General features: G+C 41.6%; 1 protein-coding gene across 2 annotated transcripts in view; it reads right to left on the bottom strand.

Moving 5' to 3' along the window:
* The window catches only part of LOC122687096 (ATP-binding cassette sub-family C member 4-like), an 860,243-nt gene that overhangs the window by 137,196 nt on the left and 704,918 nt on the right, over positions 1–18,129 (bottom strand). The window contains exons 2-4 of one of the 2 annotated variants that reach the window (XM_043892535.1): positions 17,286–17,396; positions 16,456–16,576; positions 3,777–4,001 (exon numbers count right to left, since the gene is read on the bottom strand). In XM_043892535.1, the coding sequence (XP_043748470.1) occupies positions 3,777–4,001; positions 16,456–16,576; positions 17,286–17,396 (457 nt within the window). The remainder of the gene's footprint in view (positions 1–3,776; positions 4,002–16,455; positions 16,577–17,285; positions 17,397–18,129) is intronic. The other variant, XM_043892534.1, reaches the window with a different exon arrangement.

Below are 18,129 nucleotides of genomic sequence, written 5' to 3'. Positions count from 1 at the left end.
GAAAAAGAAATAAAAGGAATCCAGATAGGAAAAGAAGAAGTGAAAGTCTCGCTGTTTGCAGATGACATGATCCTCTACATAGAAAACCCTAAAGACTCTTCCAGAAAATTACTAGAGCTAATCAATGAATATAGTAAATTTTCAGGATATAAAATTAATACACAGAAATTCCTTGCATTCCTGTACACTAACAATGAGAAAACAGAAATAGAAATTGAGGAAACAATACCATTCACCATTGCAAGAAAAAGAATAAAATACTTAGGAGTATATCTACCTAAAGAAACAAAAGACCCATACATAGAAGACTATAAAACACTGATGAAAGAAATCAAAGAGGACACAAACAGATGGAGAAATATACCGTGTTCATGGATTGGAAGAATCAATATTGTCAAAATGGCTATTCTACCCAAAGCAATCTATAGATTCAATGAAATCCCTATCAAGCTACCAACAGTATTTTTCACAGAACTAGAACAAATAATTTCACAATTTGTATGGAAATACAAAAACTTCGAATAGCCAAAGTAATCTTGAGAAAGAAGAATGGAACTGGAGGAATCAACCTGCCTGACTTCAGGCTCTACTACAAAGCCACAGTCATCAAGATAGTATGGTACTGGCACAAAGACAGAAATATAGATCAATGGAACAGAATGGAAAGCCCAGAGATAAATCCATGAACCTATGGACATCTTATCTTTGACAAAGGAGGCAAGACTATACAATGGAAAAAAGACAACCTCTTTAACAAGTGGTGCTGGGAAAACTGGTCAACCACTTGTAAAAGAATGAAACTAGAACACTTTCTAACACCATACACAAAAATAAACTCAAAATGGATTAAAGATCTAAATGTAAGACCAGAAACTATAAAACTCCTAGAGGAGAACTTAGGGAAAACACTCCGACATAAATCACAGCAGGATCCTCTATGACCCACCTCCCAGAATATTGGAAATAAAAGCAAAAATAAACAAATGGGACCTAATGAAACTTAAAAGCTTTGGCACAACAAAGGAAACTATAAGCAAGGTGAAAAGACAGCCTTCAGATTGGGAGAAAATAATAGCAAATGAAGCAACAGACAAAGGATTAATCTCAAAAATATACAAGCAGCTCCTGCAGCTCAATTCCAGGAAAAGAAATGACCCAATCAAAAAATGGGCCAAAGAACTAAACAGACATTTCTCCAAAGAAGACATACAGATGGCTAACAAACACATGAAAAGATGCTCAACATCACTCATTATCAGAGAAATGCAAATCAAAACCACAATGAGGTACCATTACACGCCAGTCAGGATGGCTGCTATCCAAAAGTCTACAAGCAATAAATGCTGGAGAGGGTGTGGAGAAAAGGGAACCCTCTTACACTGTTGGTGGGAATGCAAACTAGTACAGCCACTATGGAGAACAGTGTGGAGATTTCTTTAAAAACTGGAAATAGAACTGCCATATGACCCAGCAATCCCACTTCTGGGCATACACACTGAGGAAACCAGATCTGAAAGAGACATGTGCACCCCAATGTTCATTGCAGCAATGTTTATAATAGCCAGGACATGGAAGCAACCTAGATGCCCATCAGCAGACAAATGGATAAGGAAGCTGTGGTACATATACACCATGGAATATTACTCGGCCGTTAAAAAGAATTCATTTGAATCAGTTCTAATGAGATGGATGAAACTGGAGCCCATTATACACAGTGAAGTAAGCCAGAAAGATAAAGAACATTACAGCACACTAACACATATATATGGAATTTAGAAAGATGGTAATGATAACCCTATATGCAAAACAGAAAGAGACACAGATGTATGGAACAGACGTTTGGACTCTGTGGGAGAAGGCGAGGGTGGGATGTTTCGAGAGAACAGCATGTATATTATCTATAGTGAAACAGATCACCAGCCCAGGTTGGATGCATGAGACAAGTGCTCGGGCCTGGTGCACTGGGAAGAGACCCAGAGGAATCGGGTGGAGAGGGAGATGGGAGGGGGGATCGGGATGGGGAATACATGTAAATCTATGGCTGATTCATGTCAATGTATGACAAAACCCACTGCAATGTTGTGAAGTAATTAGCCTCCAACTAATAAAAATAAATGAAAAAAAAATAAAGTATTCACTATCTAATACAGTTATCCTATTTTTGTCTGTGGTGAGAACATTTAAGATCTACTCTCTTGGAAAATTTCAAGGATATGATACACTCAATGAGGATTTCTTTTTTTAAAGCAGTCTAAGGCATAGAGGTATCCAGGATGAAGAGTTTCAGCTTTTGACACTGATGTGTCTGTGGTAATACCTTTATAAAGATACCATAAATCCTTATTCTTTTTATACCAGTTTATACCAGGGTAAACTATGGAATAATTTCATGGCATTCCTCAATACAAAATCACTGAACACGTTAAATCACTTATTAAAAATGCTATAATGCATACTAAAGATAAAAGGAAATAATGTATTAAAATAGCCTAAATGAAAAGCAACAAATCCTCTTTAGAATTAAAAAAACAGTGTAAAATTTCAAATTTTATCTCAAATGTGTGTTCACTCAGTCGTGTTCAACTCTTTGTGACCCCATGGACTGTAATCCACCATGCTCCTCAGTCCATGGTACTTTCCAGGCAAGAATCCTGGAAATCCTGTCATTTCCTTCTCCATTATCTCAAATAGCCTACTATTTTATTTAATACCATTAAAAACAATACCATCTGTTAAATATAGTGAGTATATATTTGACATGAATTATCCATATTTTCCTTCAGTTAACATAATTATATTGACTATAATTAGATAGGTCTTTTAAAATTATAATCATTTTCTTTCTCAAATACATTCTCTGCTTCTAGATTTAATTTTATAGATCCAGTCACTGAAGTTCACTTTTAAATACAAATTTGATGTAAATGAAGGTTTTAATGAACAACCACAAAAAATTTCCATGAGTGACACTATGGGATTTAGGCATGAAGACATTGAAAATCATCTTGATACTTTTGATACTTAGTTTTAAATATTAATTTAATATTTTCACTACTAATTTACTGGGTATTAGGTCCATCTAGTCAAGACTACAGTTTTTCCAGTGGTCATGTATGGATGTGAGAGTTGGACTGTGAAGAAAGGTGAGCGCCTAAGAATTGATGCTTTTGAACTGTGGTGTTGGAGAAGACTCTTGAGAGTCCCTTGGACTGCAAGGATATCCAACCAGTCCAGCCTAAAAGAGATCAGCCCTGGGTGTTCATTGGAAGGACTGATGCTAAAGCTGAAACTCCAATACTTTGGTCACCTCATGTGAAGAGTTGACTTATTGGAAAAGACCCTGATGCTGGGAGGGATTGGGGACAGGAGGAGAAGGGGATGGCAGAGGGTGAGATGGCTGGATGGCATCACCAACTCGATGGGCATGAGTTTGAGTAAACTCTGGGAGTTGGTGATGGACAGGGAGGCCTGGTGTGCTGTGATTCATGGGGTCGCAAAGAGTTAGACACGACTGAGTGACTGAACTGAACTGATGCAGCAGCCTATGACTAAAAGTTATTAAGGGCAGGCTTCACTTGACCTGAAAAGAAAATTTTTCATTATTTATTGGTAAAGTTTGCTTCAACCATAACAATGAATTTGGCTTGATGCAAATAGTAAGCTTCTCTAGGAAGGTATAAACAATATCAGTTATGAAATTTTTAGTTTACAGAGAACTTTCCCCAAATGTTCCTGATCCCTCAAAGGAGGTACACATGGTACTTAGTGACACTTACCTTGTGGTAGATCATATGGCACACAGCTACTCTGAGCCTCATCCCCACACGCTGAATGTGATAGAAGTACAAGTGGTGCAGAACGGCCCACACCAGCATGCTGGCGCTCAGCCCTGCCGCATAGGCGTAGGCTTCATGCAAAGCGGCAGAATTGGTGGGATCATAGTTTTCAACATAACTAACCATTTTCCCCAAAAATATGGGTTGAACTACTCTGGTGGCTTCCTAAAAGAAAAGAAAAAAGCCTTAACTAGAAATGTCAGTTTTTCTTAACACAAGATTTACTTTTAGCATTCAATTCAGTCAGTTCAGTCACTCAGTCATGTCCATGCTAAAAACACATTTTGACAAAATGCTACATTCATGGATAATTTAAAAGAAAAATATGCAGATATACTATCTCCTATAAGACAAGCAGACAACAGTTTTAACCTTAAGACAAAATTTTAAATTAAAAAATAGTAAAGCCTTAGTACATTGTGCTTAGTGCACTGTGGATGCTCAGTATAAATATCACAACCAGAGCTTTAGAAGTCTACTGGCACAATACCAAGTAAGTCTTTTTTTTTTTTTTTTTTTTAAGATGAGTAAGAAAAAGGTGGCAGAAGAAGAGGAAGAAATCTGCTTCCATATGAACAAGCCTGCTGGCAGTCTGCCCCTGTCTCCTGTATTCTCAATGTCCCAGCCCAATAGAAAGTCAACATGATTCACATATGGGAGACACGCTTTTATCACCTTCATGAATCTTTATGAACTGAGACACTGGTACAAACACATCCACTCTTTTCCACCCCAAACTCCACATGTAGATTAAAGAAATGGAAACCAGCTTCAGTTGGAGCACCACAAAGAAACCGGGCTTGGCAACTCTGCAGGCTCTCAGTTCCCAAGAGTGCTGCCTCAATATGTCTCTGTCCCCTAGAAGTTGGAATGACCCTTGGAGTAAAAAAATTAAACATGGTGGAGGCCAAGTTTAAAAATTATGTCATCCATGGTTCTCCATCTACCATCCAATGCAGTTGGTGGTTTGGAAGACATATTCCCATCCTCTCTTCCCCAAGTCCTAAATCAATTGACTCAGGGTGCACTGAGGCTTCCACCCTGAGTAAGACTTAGGGAAATCCAGTTTCTTTCCCAAAGAAAAAGGCAAAGGAACAGCAACACTTACCCACCCTGCCAAACAGCCACTCCACCCCACAACCTACTTCCTCTCTCTAATCATTTCCTGAAGGGCCTCTTCTCCCCAGTTCCCCTTCCTTCTCCCCCATGAAGGAAAACCAAACACTCAACGAATCCAAGTCACCAAAAGTAAACACCTTGGCCCTCAACATCATTTCCTCCACAGACTTCTCAAAAGACAAAACACCAAAAGTTTGGAAGTCTTTTAGGAACAGGGCTTTTCCTTTTTGGCAATCCCACCTTACTAACACAGACAGAGGTAGCAACTGACAGGTTTGCTTTGATAGTTCTCTTCTGTGTGTCCAAAGCTGAGGAACCCACACACAAGAGGAAAGGAAGGAGAATCCATAACACCAAACACCAAAAAAACTAACCATTTTCTGCTCAGTCAACCAGTGCCTTATCAAGATATTTATCAAAAGATGGCTCAGTCCCTCATATGGGTGTCTCATTAAACCTCAGCATTCATGTCTTATTCTACACACATGCACACATGCATGCACACACACACGTTCACAGGCTGCACCAACTGCCTATCCTTCCATGAAGTCATGGAAATTTTCATCTACTACAGAAGATAAAGGGAACAGTATTGAGTTGAAGAAGTATAAGTAAGATGATCAGACCTGAGTAAAATAATCAGTTCTGATACATTTCCACCATGTCCTGTCATCCATCCCAAGTGGCATAGAGAGATCATGGAAGAGTCCCCCATACAATGGATTGTCAACCACACTGTTGTTATGGAATTTCCTGAGATGGAAATGTGGAGGCTCACACAGAGAAGCAAGAATATCAAACTGAACATACAGGCAGTCCCAGCCTAGGCATGGCCAAGGGCAGTCCAGTGCTGGAGCCACAAACCACCAGAAGCCCAGCAGTAATATCTGCCATTCCCACATTTCCTAAAACTTACGATTCTCTTTTGGGAATCACTGTTTCCTGTTACTCAGCTCTCCATTTGCCCCTAACACCCTTGTAATTACAGGAGAAATAAGAGTAATGTCACTCACCAAAGAGTATATGGATAAGTTCAATAAATCCAGCAAAACAGAGTGTAAATAAAGGCAGATCACTAATGCCTAAACATACCTGGATATGTTTGCTGAGAAACAGTATTTAATAACCCAGTAGAGGGACTTCCGTGGTGATCCAGTGGCTAAGACTCCACACTCCTAATGCAGGGTACCTGGGTTCAGGCCCTGGCTGGGGAGCTAGATCCCATATGCTGCAAATAAGACCCAGCTCAGTCAAATAAATAAATATTTTAAAAAAAGAAAACAGTTTAGCAAACAGCCTCATTAAGGTGTAATGCTAGTTCACAGCTTGTACCTTCCACTCATCTGTCAATTCTTTTTTTTTTTCTTGATGATTTTTCTTTATTTGGGATAAAAAATTTCAAAAAGATAATAAAGGTTTTCAATCATGGCCTGTAACTTTAATCTGATGTAACCTGGGAGGATAGTCATTTGTTATTTTTAAGCACTATTTTGGGACTTCCTTCCATGGCTCAATGGTAAAGAATCCAACTGTAATGCAGGAAACACAGGAGATGCAGGTTTGATCCTTGAGTTAGGAAGATCCTCTGAAGGAGGAAATCGCGACCCACTCCAGTACTCTTGCCAGGAAAATCCCACGGACAGAGGAGCCTGGTAGTCCATGGGGTCGCAAAGAATCAGACACAACTGAGTGACTGAGCACACATGCACAACTTTGCCTGCAGCAAGGAGCAGTCATAGCAATTCAGAAAAGTGATGAAAAGTATAATGTACAAGGAATTTCCATTCTGGAAATTGCAACTGTTGAAAATATAAAATTGACATTATACTCCATATGAAAAATAACAGCAAGTAAAAGACAATTTTATAGTAATTTCTCTCAAAAAAAAAAATAGAAAGCAAAATAGTGAATAGCACAAAATTGTGAAAACAAAACTCCAAAGTACATATAGAGAATAAGAACACACATATTAAATATGATTCTCCAAAACTTCCAGAACACATAGGGCAGAAATGACTGAGACCATCAAAGGTAGACTGAGTAAATGCATGCCCTCTACACACAAGGAAAGGTTAGAGATGAAGACTAATTTAACAGGAGAGCTGGCAGCAGCATTCGTAATCTGTGAGTGTTTCCATTTCTGACATTTGGTAAAACTGGCTGAGGCAAACCAGGTGAAAGGTTTTCCAGTTACCAGAAGATTAACTCCTGCATATGCTCAATGCTATGTTCCAAGTTTTAACTCCAAATGAAACAGTGGTATGAATCCCAAGGAAAGGTCCAATTTCAGAAGACTCTGCTTGTCTTGGAGAGTGTCTCAGAGAGGCAAGGAGTGACTGTGGCTCACCCTGGGGACACAGACACTGGCATCAGCTATTCCCGGGAGCCGCCCCTACACGTGTACACTGGTGTAGGCAGACACCATCAAGGAAATCTCTTATCTGTACATTCCTGATTCTCACCTTCAACTGATAAGAAATAAAACAACTGAGAAAATATCAACCATGGAACTAACAAGATTAAAACTTTCTTGACCAGCAGGAATAAGGTCAAACACTGCCCCCTTAAACCCTTCCTCTTTGACATCAATCTATGACCACATGTATATTCTTTTCACAAACCAATTAAGAATATAGTTCTTATCCTTTCACAAGAATTCTTCACAACTCTGAAATCATAAAGGATGTTTAAAATTAAGGGCCTATTTTAATACTACAGCATCCATTATTCAGGATTCTCTGAGAGTCTGAGACAGACTTTTTATTTTGACTACACAATGTGGCATGCAAAATTATAGTTTCCTGACCAGGAATCAAAAACCCTGGCATCTGCATTGGGGGCACAGAGTCTTAACCACTGGACTGACAGAGAAGCTCGAGGTAGACCTTTCTGGATAGAGTCCTTAATATTCAGCCTCCTGAAAGCACCTGGCAATGGGTTCCAGCTCTTGCTTCTTACGGTAACCTCTTACACAGCTAGGTTAGATGCTAGAACTTCTACAAAAGGTAGTATTCCTTCTCCACATTAATGTACTTAAAATATTTCTTACTCAACTTCCCCATATCTCATTTATGAAAAAATACTGGAAAAACAGAAACAAGCTATCAAAGAAAAATGCTTGAGTGAAACATATAAGCAGAAAAGTGTGAGCTTGCAGGAAAAAAAAATGAATAGGCAGTTATTCTTTAGAACTGGGGGAGAGGTGACAAAATGTAGAGTTGAGAAAAATCCAGAGATAAGGAGGAAAAGCAGTGAATCTGGGGAAATCATAGCCATCAGGATTCTAGACATCCCAGCCTTCACTCATCTTTTACACAGTGGTCTTCATCCTGACTGCACCTTAGCATCACCTGGGAGGGGATAAATGCACTATGATGCCCGAGGCTCAAAATCACTGCAGATGTGACTGCAGCCATGAAATTTCAAGACGCTTGCTCCTTGGAAGAAAAGCTATGACCAACTTAGACACCATATTAAAAAGCAGAGACGTTACTTTGCCAACAAAGGTCCGCCTAGTCAGAGCTATGGTTTTTCCAGTAGTCATGTATGGATGTGAGAATTGGACTATAAAGAAAGCTGAGCACCGAAGAATTGAAATTTTTGAATCACGATGTTTAAGAAGACTCTTGAGAGTCCTTTGGACTGCAAGGAGATCAAACCAGTCAATCCTAAAGGAAATCAGTCCTGAATATTCACTGGAAAGACTGATGCTGAAACTGAAACTCCAATACTTTGGCCACCTGATTCAAAGAACTGACTCGTTGGAAAAGACTCTGATGCTGGGAAAGATTGAAGGCAGGAGAAGAAGGAGACGACAGAGGATGAGATGGTTAGATGGCCTCACTAACTCAATGGACATGAGTATGAGCAAGCTCCGGGAGTTGTTGATGGATAGGGAAACCTGGTGTGCTGCAGTCCACGGGTTTGCAAAGAGTCAGACATGACTGAGTGACTGAACTGGACTGAACACCCGAGGCCCAGCCTCCAGAAAGTGGTTTAGGTTCAATTGTTTATGGTGGATAAAATTCCTCCCCCTGTAGATTCTGGATGCAGAAACTAACCCCACATAAGCATCTGCTAACTTCAACTCTTACACTGTCATGGCATCTGAGCTTGGAATGGCTACAGACCTGCTCTGAAGGAGTTCCAAGGATCACAAAGTTTCAACCAGAGTTGCATGACTTATTACATGCTTCTAGAAAAATCCTTATATACACAAATTCAGAGATTACAGTGACAAAATTAAAATTTTTCATTCGGCACAGTAGGAAAAATAAAATGTTTAGAAAAGACTATATTTTAAAAAGATTAATAAAAAGATTAATCAAAATTAGCCTGGAAAGTTACCCCTAAAAGGAGAAGTTGTTAGAATAGAGCTAACAAGCATATCAAACTTGTTTGAAAATAGCCTTCTCTTGATTTTGGAATCATGAAAACATTATACAGAATTATAATTATAAAATAATTGTTTAAAAATCAATTCCTAAAATTTCAGAGTAAAATTAAACAAAAGTACCTAAATATATACCCATTCTTTTGATTGACAGAGCCTTACAAAAAAAGAACTATCAAAAATGGTTTTAAACAAAACAACTTGAAAACACATTCTCTGTGTGATACATCCACCTGAAGACAGTATGAACTGCAAAAAAAAATCTTAAACTGTTTTCAGAAGTCACATTATAATGTAAAACAAATGAATAATTATGTTGATATCATTGATAACTGGGCTTAGACATGCGACAAATAATAGATGATGGGAGAAAAGAGATACAGATGTAAGAGCAATAAGATGAAATAAAAACACTAGTGATCTGCATCTGACTTGGATTCTAAATACCCATGTAAACATATTTATTTACCTTAAAAAATGTATTCTAAGTTTGTCTAATGAAAAAGCTGAGAAACAATAACCAAGAACAATAAGCACCTCTAGCACCCAGAGGTCTAGAAGTTTTAAATAGGTCTATAGTCTTTAAATACCATTTCACACTAAAAGAAGCCAGGGCTGCTTGGAGAAATGGATGATTCCAGAGATGAAGCAATGCTGTACAAAATGAGCTCGAAATATCCTGTTACTACAGAAACCAAAAAGAAAACAAAACAAAAAACTAGAAAAGACTTCTAGAGTATGTGCAAAAGACTTCAGACCCAAACTGAACAGACTCCCACTGCCCAAAGATGGCCAAGGTTGGCACAAGCGTAAAAATGAGTGGACTAAAGCAGATCAGAAATGCTTAAATCCATGAGCTCAAACTGATATTCACAAAACCAAACCAAACAAACAATAAAAATTCACTAGCCCCAGAAGAGAATCAACACATCATTTTGGAAATAGGTTTTAAGAAGTGAAAAAATTAATTTTCCCTACTCTTCCTATAAATATATTTCAGGATTAACCAAAGAGCTTAGAACATCCTCATTTTGCAACCCTTAATGAATCAATAGACCTTGAGCAAGGATCATGAATAGCTCATAACATCACACACACACACACACACACACACACACAAAATGTTATGTACCTCATAAGGAAGGTATACAACCCTACCTCCTACATAGACGAAAGGGGTGAAGAAAATCCAAATGAGTTACATCAAACTTTTAGACCTAAAGACCAAACTAATGTGCCAGAGGAACATGTTAATTGACACAGGGGGAGAAGTGACCAGCCAAATTCAGGCTGTGGGAATCTCTACAGGACAAACAACCTAGAGACATGGGGTGGAAGGGAACAGAAAAGCAATCTATATAACCTATGTCAGCCAAATGTACCTTGTTTAATACTGCTTCCAACAGCAAAAGGGGGAAAAAGACAGCTCTGAGTACTGACTAGATACGATGATATTAAAATTAATATTTATGCATAATAATAATATTTATGTTAATATGTTTAGTGGGGAGGGAGATTCTACATGTTTTAAAGATACATACTAAAATATTTATGGGTAAAAATGATATATCTTGGAATTGCTTTAAAATAATCTTGGGAAGGGAGAGCAAGTAGGGGTTCAGATGAATCAAGACTGCTCATTATGGCAATTATGGAAGCTGACTTAAGGTTACATTTCCCTGTACCCTTCTGAATTCTTAGCTGATTATTATTGTTTAGTTGCTAATTCGTGTCTGACTCTTTGCAATCCCATGGACTGTAGCCCTCCAGGTTCCTCTGTCCATGGGATTTCCCAGGCAAGAATACTGGAGAGGGTTATCCTTTCCTCCTCCAGGGGATCTTCCCAATCCAGTGATTGAAACTGTGTCTCCAGCATTGGGAGAGGAGATGAGTTTTTTTATCACTGAACCATGAGGGAAGCCCGGATAAGTGACAAAATAACAAGAGAAAATAAAACAGAAGTTTATTATCATGTCTATTTCTGATACACATGGGAAATATCAAGAAGAACTGAGTAACTCCCTGAGATGGCCCAAGCCACCACCTTAAATACCATCTCCAGCTAAAGACAAAAGAAAAGGTGAGGTAGCCCCTATGAGAGGTTAATAGGAAAAGCAGCTTAAACTAGGGTAGGGTTGGGTTTGTTATGTAGTTTTCATTCTTCTTGAAGATTGTCCTTCAACAGGATTCTGCTGTGATTTAGAGCCATCCTTCTCTTTCTGGTACAGAGAGGGAGTGAAAAGTGAAGTGAAAGTTGCTCAGTCATGTCCAACTCTTTACAGTCCATGGAATTCTCCAGGCCAGAATATTGGAGTGGGTAGTCTTGCACTTCTCCAGGGGTTCTTCCCAATAGAGAGGGAGATACCTTTACAAATGGAGATTTCCTTTATCAATGCAAATGTCCCTCATAGAAGAGTAACTTTTACTCTGACTTCAGAGTTTCTCTTGTGTTTATTTCTCAAAAAAAGAATCAACTCACAACAATCTTCCTGTCAGAGAGCCCTGTTCTGCAGTGACACATTGTGTTACCCTTCAAAAATTTCTATTTTTATATTTTTGAAATATTTTTAAAAGTCTACAGGGGAAAAAAAAAAACCCTCTATAGGAAGCAGTTGACAGAGGAGCCAGGAGCTGTTGAGGCTCTTGACTCTGAGCCTCAGTGGAGGCTGTGAGAGGAGAAGCCGCCTCAGGACATGATGCAGAGAACAATGGTCTAGGAATCAGAAGACTGTGCTTCAGAAACCAGATCGGCCACCTGAGAGTCACATGACCCCAGGGATCTCTTGTGCGTGCCCACCCCCCAGCCCAAACCCCATTGCTTCCAGGTCCTTATCTATGGAAATAACTGCCTTGCTTCTCTGGGTGGAATCCTGGGACAACTAAATGAGCTACAATAGCTCAAAGTGCTCTGAAATCATGTCATCATTTTTAATAACAGAAGTCCAGGGCAGAGATTTACTCTATTGATAATGGCAGAAGCTGGTTTCACAAAGGGCTTGGAAAACTCATCGCTGCTTACAGGTGATCATAGTAGAACAAGAACTCTTGAGAAAAATCACGTGTAAAAGCCAAATTTTCTAGACTGCAATTAAAGTTTCCCTTCTAAGCAGACTGCAAAAATTCTTAACCATTATGAATGCAGTCTTTTAAAAAAGAGTCACCTACCTCCATGACTGCTTAAAGAAAATGAATTGAGGGGGGTGAAGTGAAAAAGTGAAATAGGTGACGGAACTTAAGAGGTATAGACACCAAGTTATAAAATAAATAAAAGAGGATTGGGGGAAAAAGATAAATAACTAAAATAAATCACAGGATTTTAATATACAACATAGGAAATATACTCAATAATATTGGAATAACTTTGTATGGTGACAGTTGGTAACTAAAATTACTATATACTATATCAAATATTAAATCATTAATGATGTATACCAGAAATTAATAAAACATTATAAGCCAATCTTACTTCAATTTTAAAAACTCTTAATTTTGCAATAAAAACTTACATATGCTTAGAAAAAGAAAAGAAAGTGGATTGAAAACCATCACCCTCATTTATAACTCAAGGTCACATTGTGGATATTACTAACACGTAATGGCTAATGCTATGCTCTCAGGAACCAGCAGGGTGCACACAGCAGGTCTGCTCTGCAGGTCCCTGTCTGCTTGGCTCAACGCCTCCTCCTCCTCTCCCTTGCTGTGTGGTCCTCAGTGGTAGCTCTCAGCCCAGAGTATCTCTGCCACCAGCAGCCGCTCCTCAGCCTCCTGGATTGAGCAGAAGTGAGGGACACATAGAAGAAAGGGTTGGGAAATAAAGGCAAAGCCCACTGCAGCTCTCAGGGAACCAGCCCTGAGTCTAGGCACAGAACCCACTGTGGGACGCAGAGGATTTTGTTTACTTCCTGCCCATCAGCTGAGCTCCAAAGTGAAGGTTTACACACACATGTGCTTCCCAGCCTTCACCTGGACCAGAGACCATCAGTAAAAGTGGCCTCAGACAAAGGCCAAGTGACTGGACAAGATCAGGCGACTTCTCAGGGTCCTAGGAAGGGGAAAACTCCCAGCCACACCTCCCCTCTCAGGGGAAGGGACTGGGTGAACCCACTCTGGCTCTCTGAGGTCACCCCACTTACACACCAGCAGGTGGAGACCTCGCCTCTCAGAGAGAAGTGCTGATGAGCTGGGAAGGTCGTCTCTGTGACTCAGGCCCAGGAAGAGGTTTCAGGCTCCTCCTGTCCACCCCGAGCAGATGGAGACCTGTCCTCCCCACCTGCAGTCCCCGTGGAGGTGCACACAGGGGCCAGGGTGCTGGGAACTCTCTGGTTGTTCTGTTCTAAATAGGGGTGACCGGCAAGTGCTCCTTAGCCTGACATTTGTTTCTCTGAGCAATAGAGATACTCCTCACTTCTCATATGACAGAGGTTTTCAAATCTCAAAATCCTAAAACCCTAAAAGCCTCACCCTGGACTGGTGTCACCCTGCTTTATCCCAAAGGTGCTGCCAGGAGTACCTGGGAGGCCCTGCTGGTGCTGTGGGTGGTAAGACCACACTGCCTGGGATGATGGATGATTCACGGGGTGTTCTGTGCAGCCAAAAAATTGAAAGAGGGCTGGAGGTCACCAAGGAAACACGTTTGTGTTTTAGAGACTTCTGGGTTGAGTCTACATCTTCCACTATCTAACATACAAAGACCAACAAGCAGTAGAGATAGATCACAACATGGGAAGTTGCTTCATAAAATCAATTATTTAGCTAACTAGTACTGCTTACTAGTACTAGCAATACTACTACACAGATAAGCCCCTACATTTATGGTCCTCTACTCCCCACTTCTCCACCATGACCACCCAACAACCAAGCTCCTAAAAGAGGGGTCAGGGCTTTACCAGTTGCACCTTGTGCAATCCTCAGGGACCTTCCTTGACCCTTCAAGTGGCTCAGATGGTAAAGAATCTGCCTGCAATGCAGGAGATCCGGGTTTGATCCCTGGGTCAGGAAGATCCCCTGGAGAAGGAAATGGCAACCCACTCCAGTATTCTTGCCTGGAGAATTCCATGAGCAGAGGAGCCTGCCGGGCTACAGACCATGGGGTAATAAAGAGTCAGACCAACTGAGCAACTAACACTTTCACTTTCAGCAGGAAGTATTCCAGGGGCTGGACAACTTTGAAATCAACACACCCAGCACCACAGTGGGGCAGATCCCTCTCAGGAAGACCCCAGATCCTGTGGCCTCTCTGTCCATGTCTGCTTCTCTCATGAGCTGCCACAGCCATGATCCAGAGCTCATATTAGGATGGGATCCATCCAAGTCTTAGTGACCCCACCCAAGGAGCCAATAACCCAGGACAGCAAGAAAAACCAGAAGCTCAGTTCAAACCCAGCCACATGGGCTCTGCTTTGAGACCCACTTGCCTTCAAGCTTCTTTAGCATCTGGTACTAAAGAGAAACTAGAGGGCCAGGGACAGCAGAGAAAGACCTGCTCAAGAATGTGATGCAACATTAAACCTGGAGAACACTCATCCAACCAGGCACCTGGGATGAGCCACAGGCAGACACCGGAGCCCCAGGGTTTCCTGATAAGCAGAATTCATGAGAGCTCCGCTGTGTGAGGTCAGGAAATCCTGCACAAACAGGCCACACAGGCTTGCCACCTGTGTATTTAAAACAGACTTACTGTGACTATGCGGAAATACCATGACTGGGACAGCTACACCTGGGACAAAGAAGGGCTGGGACAGACTGAAGGTTTCCTGCTCCCTCTCCCACCCCCTGCCCTTCACAAGGCACTAAGGTACCTAGGTGGTCAGTGCCCTCTCTAAGGTGGCACTCTGTCCCACATGCCTGTCCCACCCTCTGGTGCAATGGCCAATCCACTTCTATCATCAATGAGAACTCCATCTCCCAAGACTATCCAATCACCTTGGAGCTGACAGATTCTCTGTCAGTCCAGTTATGTGGGTCAAACTTCACCTACCCAGCTGCCCACTGCCCGCAGTGCCCTTCAGTACAACACAGCCTTTAAACAAGAGCCACGTTGCCCACCTGTAAACTACCTGGCCCATCTCAACATACTGATGACAACTCACCACCTTCTCCACCTAAAACCCCCCTTTCACAGCATCTGCATCTTCCATCCTGCTCTCACACACTCACAGCCCGCCCGTGTCCCTAAGGCAGCGCTAAGGGACCACGGAGAGCACGAGCCACCCAGGGGGTCTGCAGCAGACCTCCAGCAGGTCAGCCAGAACAGGGGGCTGCCGGCACTGTGTCCCCAGGGGGACTGTCCTCTGGGGGGTCTTGACCCAGGATCTTCAGGGTCACGGAGGTCACTGACCTCACGGCTTTCTATCTCTGGTTTGCCCTGCACATCCCCTCCTACACCCTCTGCCAATGCCAGCTACCAAGACTCAACCAGAAATCAACCCCACAGACAGGACAGAAACCAGCATGGAGGGTGCAGAGAATTCACGGTGAAGCTGGAGCTCCTCCCCTCGGGGGCTTTGGCTCACAGTGCCAGCCCACGGGGAAGGGGGCGGCCTGGGGAAAGGTATGCTCTTAGGAGTTCTGGGCGGCTACAGTGCAGATGCAGGGCCCTGGGTTCTGTTCCCCTGGAAGAGGAAAGGCGATGGTATCTTCTTAGAAAAGCATTTATCAGATGTGACCTGGTCAAGGTAACAACTTTTACCTTGTTAAATTATAACAAGAGAGCCATAAAATGTATATTATTCTGGGCTCGGGTCCAAATTACCTCCCTCTAAATCACAGGGTACATATTGCCTGAGGCTGCTGGACTCTTCTTTTGGTCAAAGATCAGTCAGCGTTTATACTGAGCACCAGGAACTTTCTAACATAATATAAACTGCCTTTTATTTCAAGGCCATCTTTCCAAAACACTGTTTTCATCAGTTAAAAGAAAAATAGTAACCCCTGGAGGTCCAGCCCTTGTCCATTCCAGAGGTAAATACAACCTCTGAGCTCTATCATGTTTCCTAGAAGGTTTATCCTCAGACCTTAGACTACTGGCCTCTCTCCCTACCTGTCCCGTCCATCACAGAACTCAGATACATACAGCAAAAAGCAATGCACAGTATGAAACTCTTTTACCTCAAAAAATGTAAACAATCCCCAAATTAAATAGGATTTCCAGTAACACTTTATGATTGCTTTCATTAAGGAAGGCTCCTGTGCGTCTTTCTGGGCTCTCTTAACTTCTTGATCCCAGTACCTGCGATGAGAAACAGCACAGTAAAAAAAACAGCATGTCCACCAAAGGGAAAATGGGAAAGGGACCAGAGTGAAAGATAATCCTTCACTAACAAAGGTCTGTCTAGTCAAGGCTATGGTTTTTCCAGCAGTCATGTATGGATGTGAGAGTTGGACTATAAAGAATGCTGAGCGTCAAAGAATGGATGCTTTTGAACTGTGGTGTTGGCTTGAGAGTCCCTTGAACTGCAAGGAGATCCAACTGGTCCATCCTAAAGGAGATCAGTCCTGAGTGTTCATTGGAAGGACTGATGTCAAAGCTGAAACTCCAATACTTTGGCCACTTGATGCGAAGAGCTGACTCATTTGAAAAGACCCTGATGCTGGGAAAGACTGAAGGTGGGAGGAGAAGGGGACGACAGAGGATGAGATGGTTGGATGGCATCACTGATTCAATGGATATGAGTTTGGGTAAACTCCGGGAATTGGTGATAGACAGGGAGGCCTGGCATGCTGCAGTCCATGGGGTCACAAAGAGTCAGACACGACTGAGCAACTGAACTTAACAGAACAGAACTAAGCCCAGGGTCAGCCTGAGGTGGGTGAGCATGGAGTGTCAGGGAAGGAGGCTCAGAAGAACCCAGAGGAAGGCAAAACCCCCCTCCCCCACACCTTTAGCCCCACGTGGAAATTCTCACTCTCCCTCCCGTCTCCCTGCTGCCTGTGCTCACCCTTGCAGCTCTTCTCCAAGGTGCTGGGAGCGATCTTCCGGAAGCACTGAGTACATGTCATCTGGCTCTAATTTCCGTTTGTGACCAATTTTAAACAAGGGGTTTAGCCACCTGTTAAACATTAAAAGGAGAGTGACATGTATCCAAATTACACATCTCTAATTGGAATCTTACATTCATGGATGTTGTTTTAAAAAAGTCTACATTTTAAATATATAAAGATATGGTGGAAATTAGACATGTGCTTACAAACACACACACACATTCTAGGTACAGGAAAGTCATGCTGGCTTATACATGATATAACTTAATTAAAGAAGCCTGTTTGTGGCCTACTGATCATACATGGTACATCCACTTTAATTATTAAGGAAATAATACATTTAGAAATCAAAATAAAGTAACAGTGGTTCAGGCATGCAGAAGAGAGCTGAAAGGCCATTGTGGGTATGGCTGCAGATATGTTCCTGTATTACTGGGGACTTAAATCTTCTGAACTGTATCAGATTCAAGGATAGCTAGTTGATGCTAGTGGTAAAGACCCTATTTGCTAATGCAGGAGATGTAAGAGATACTGGTTCGATCCCTAGGCTGGAAAGATCCCCTGGGGAAGGAATGGCAACCCACTCCAGCATTCATGCCTGGAAAATCTCATGGACAAAGGATCCTGGTGGGCTACAGACCACGGGGTCACAAAGAGTCGGATATAACGAAAGTGTCTTAGCACCAGTCATATTCAAAGCAGCTGCAACCCTGCCATCTCAAGATCTCTTTAGAACAGCTGTCAACACAGAGGAGTTTTTACAGGGAATTATCTTATGGACACAACACCCTGAGTCTAACA

This window comes from Cervus elaphus, chromosome 30 (assembly GCF_910594005.1).
Source record: "Cervus elaphus chromosome 30, mCerEla1.1, whole genome shotgun sequence".
Lineage (NCBI taxonomy): Eukaryota > Metazoa > Chordata > Mammalia > Artiodactyla > Cervidae > Cervus > Cervus elaphus.
This window is presented reverse-complemented; position numbering and strand designations above follow the sequence as displayed.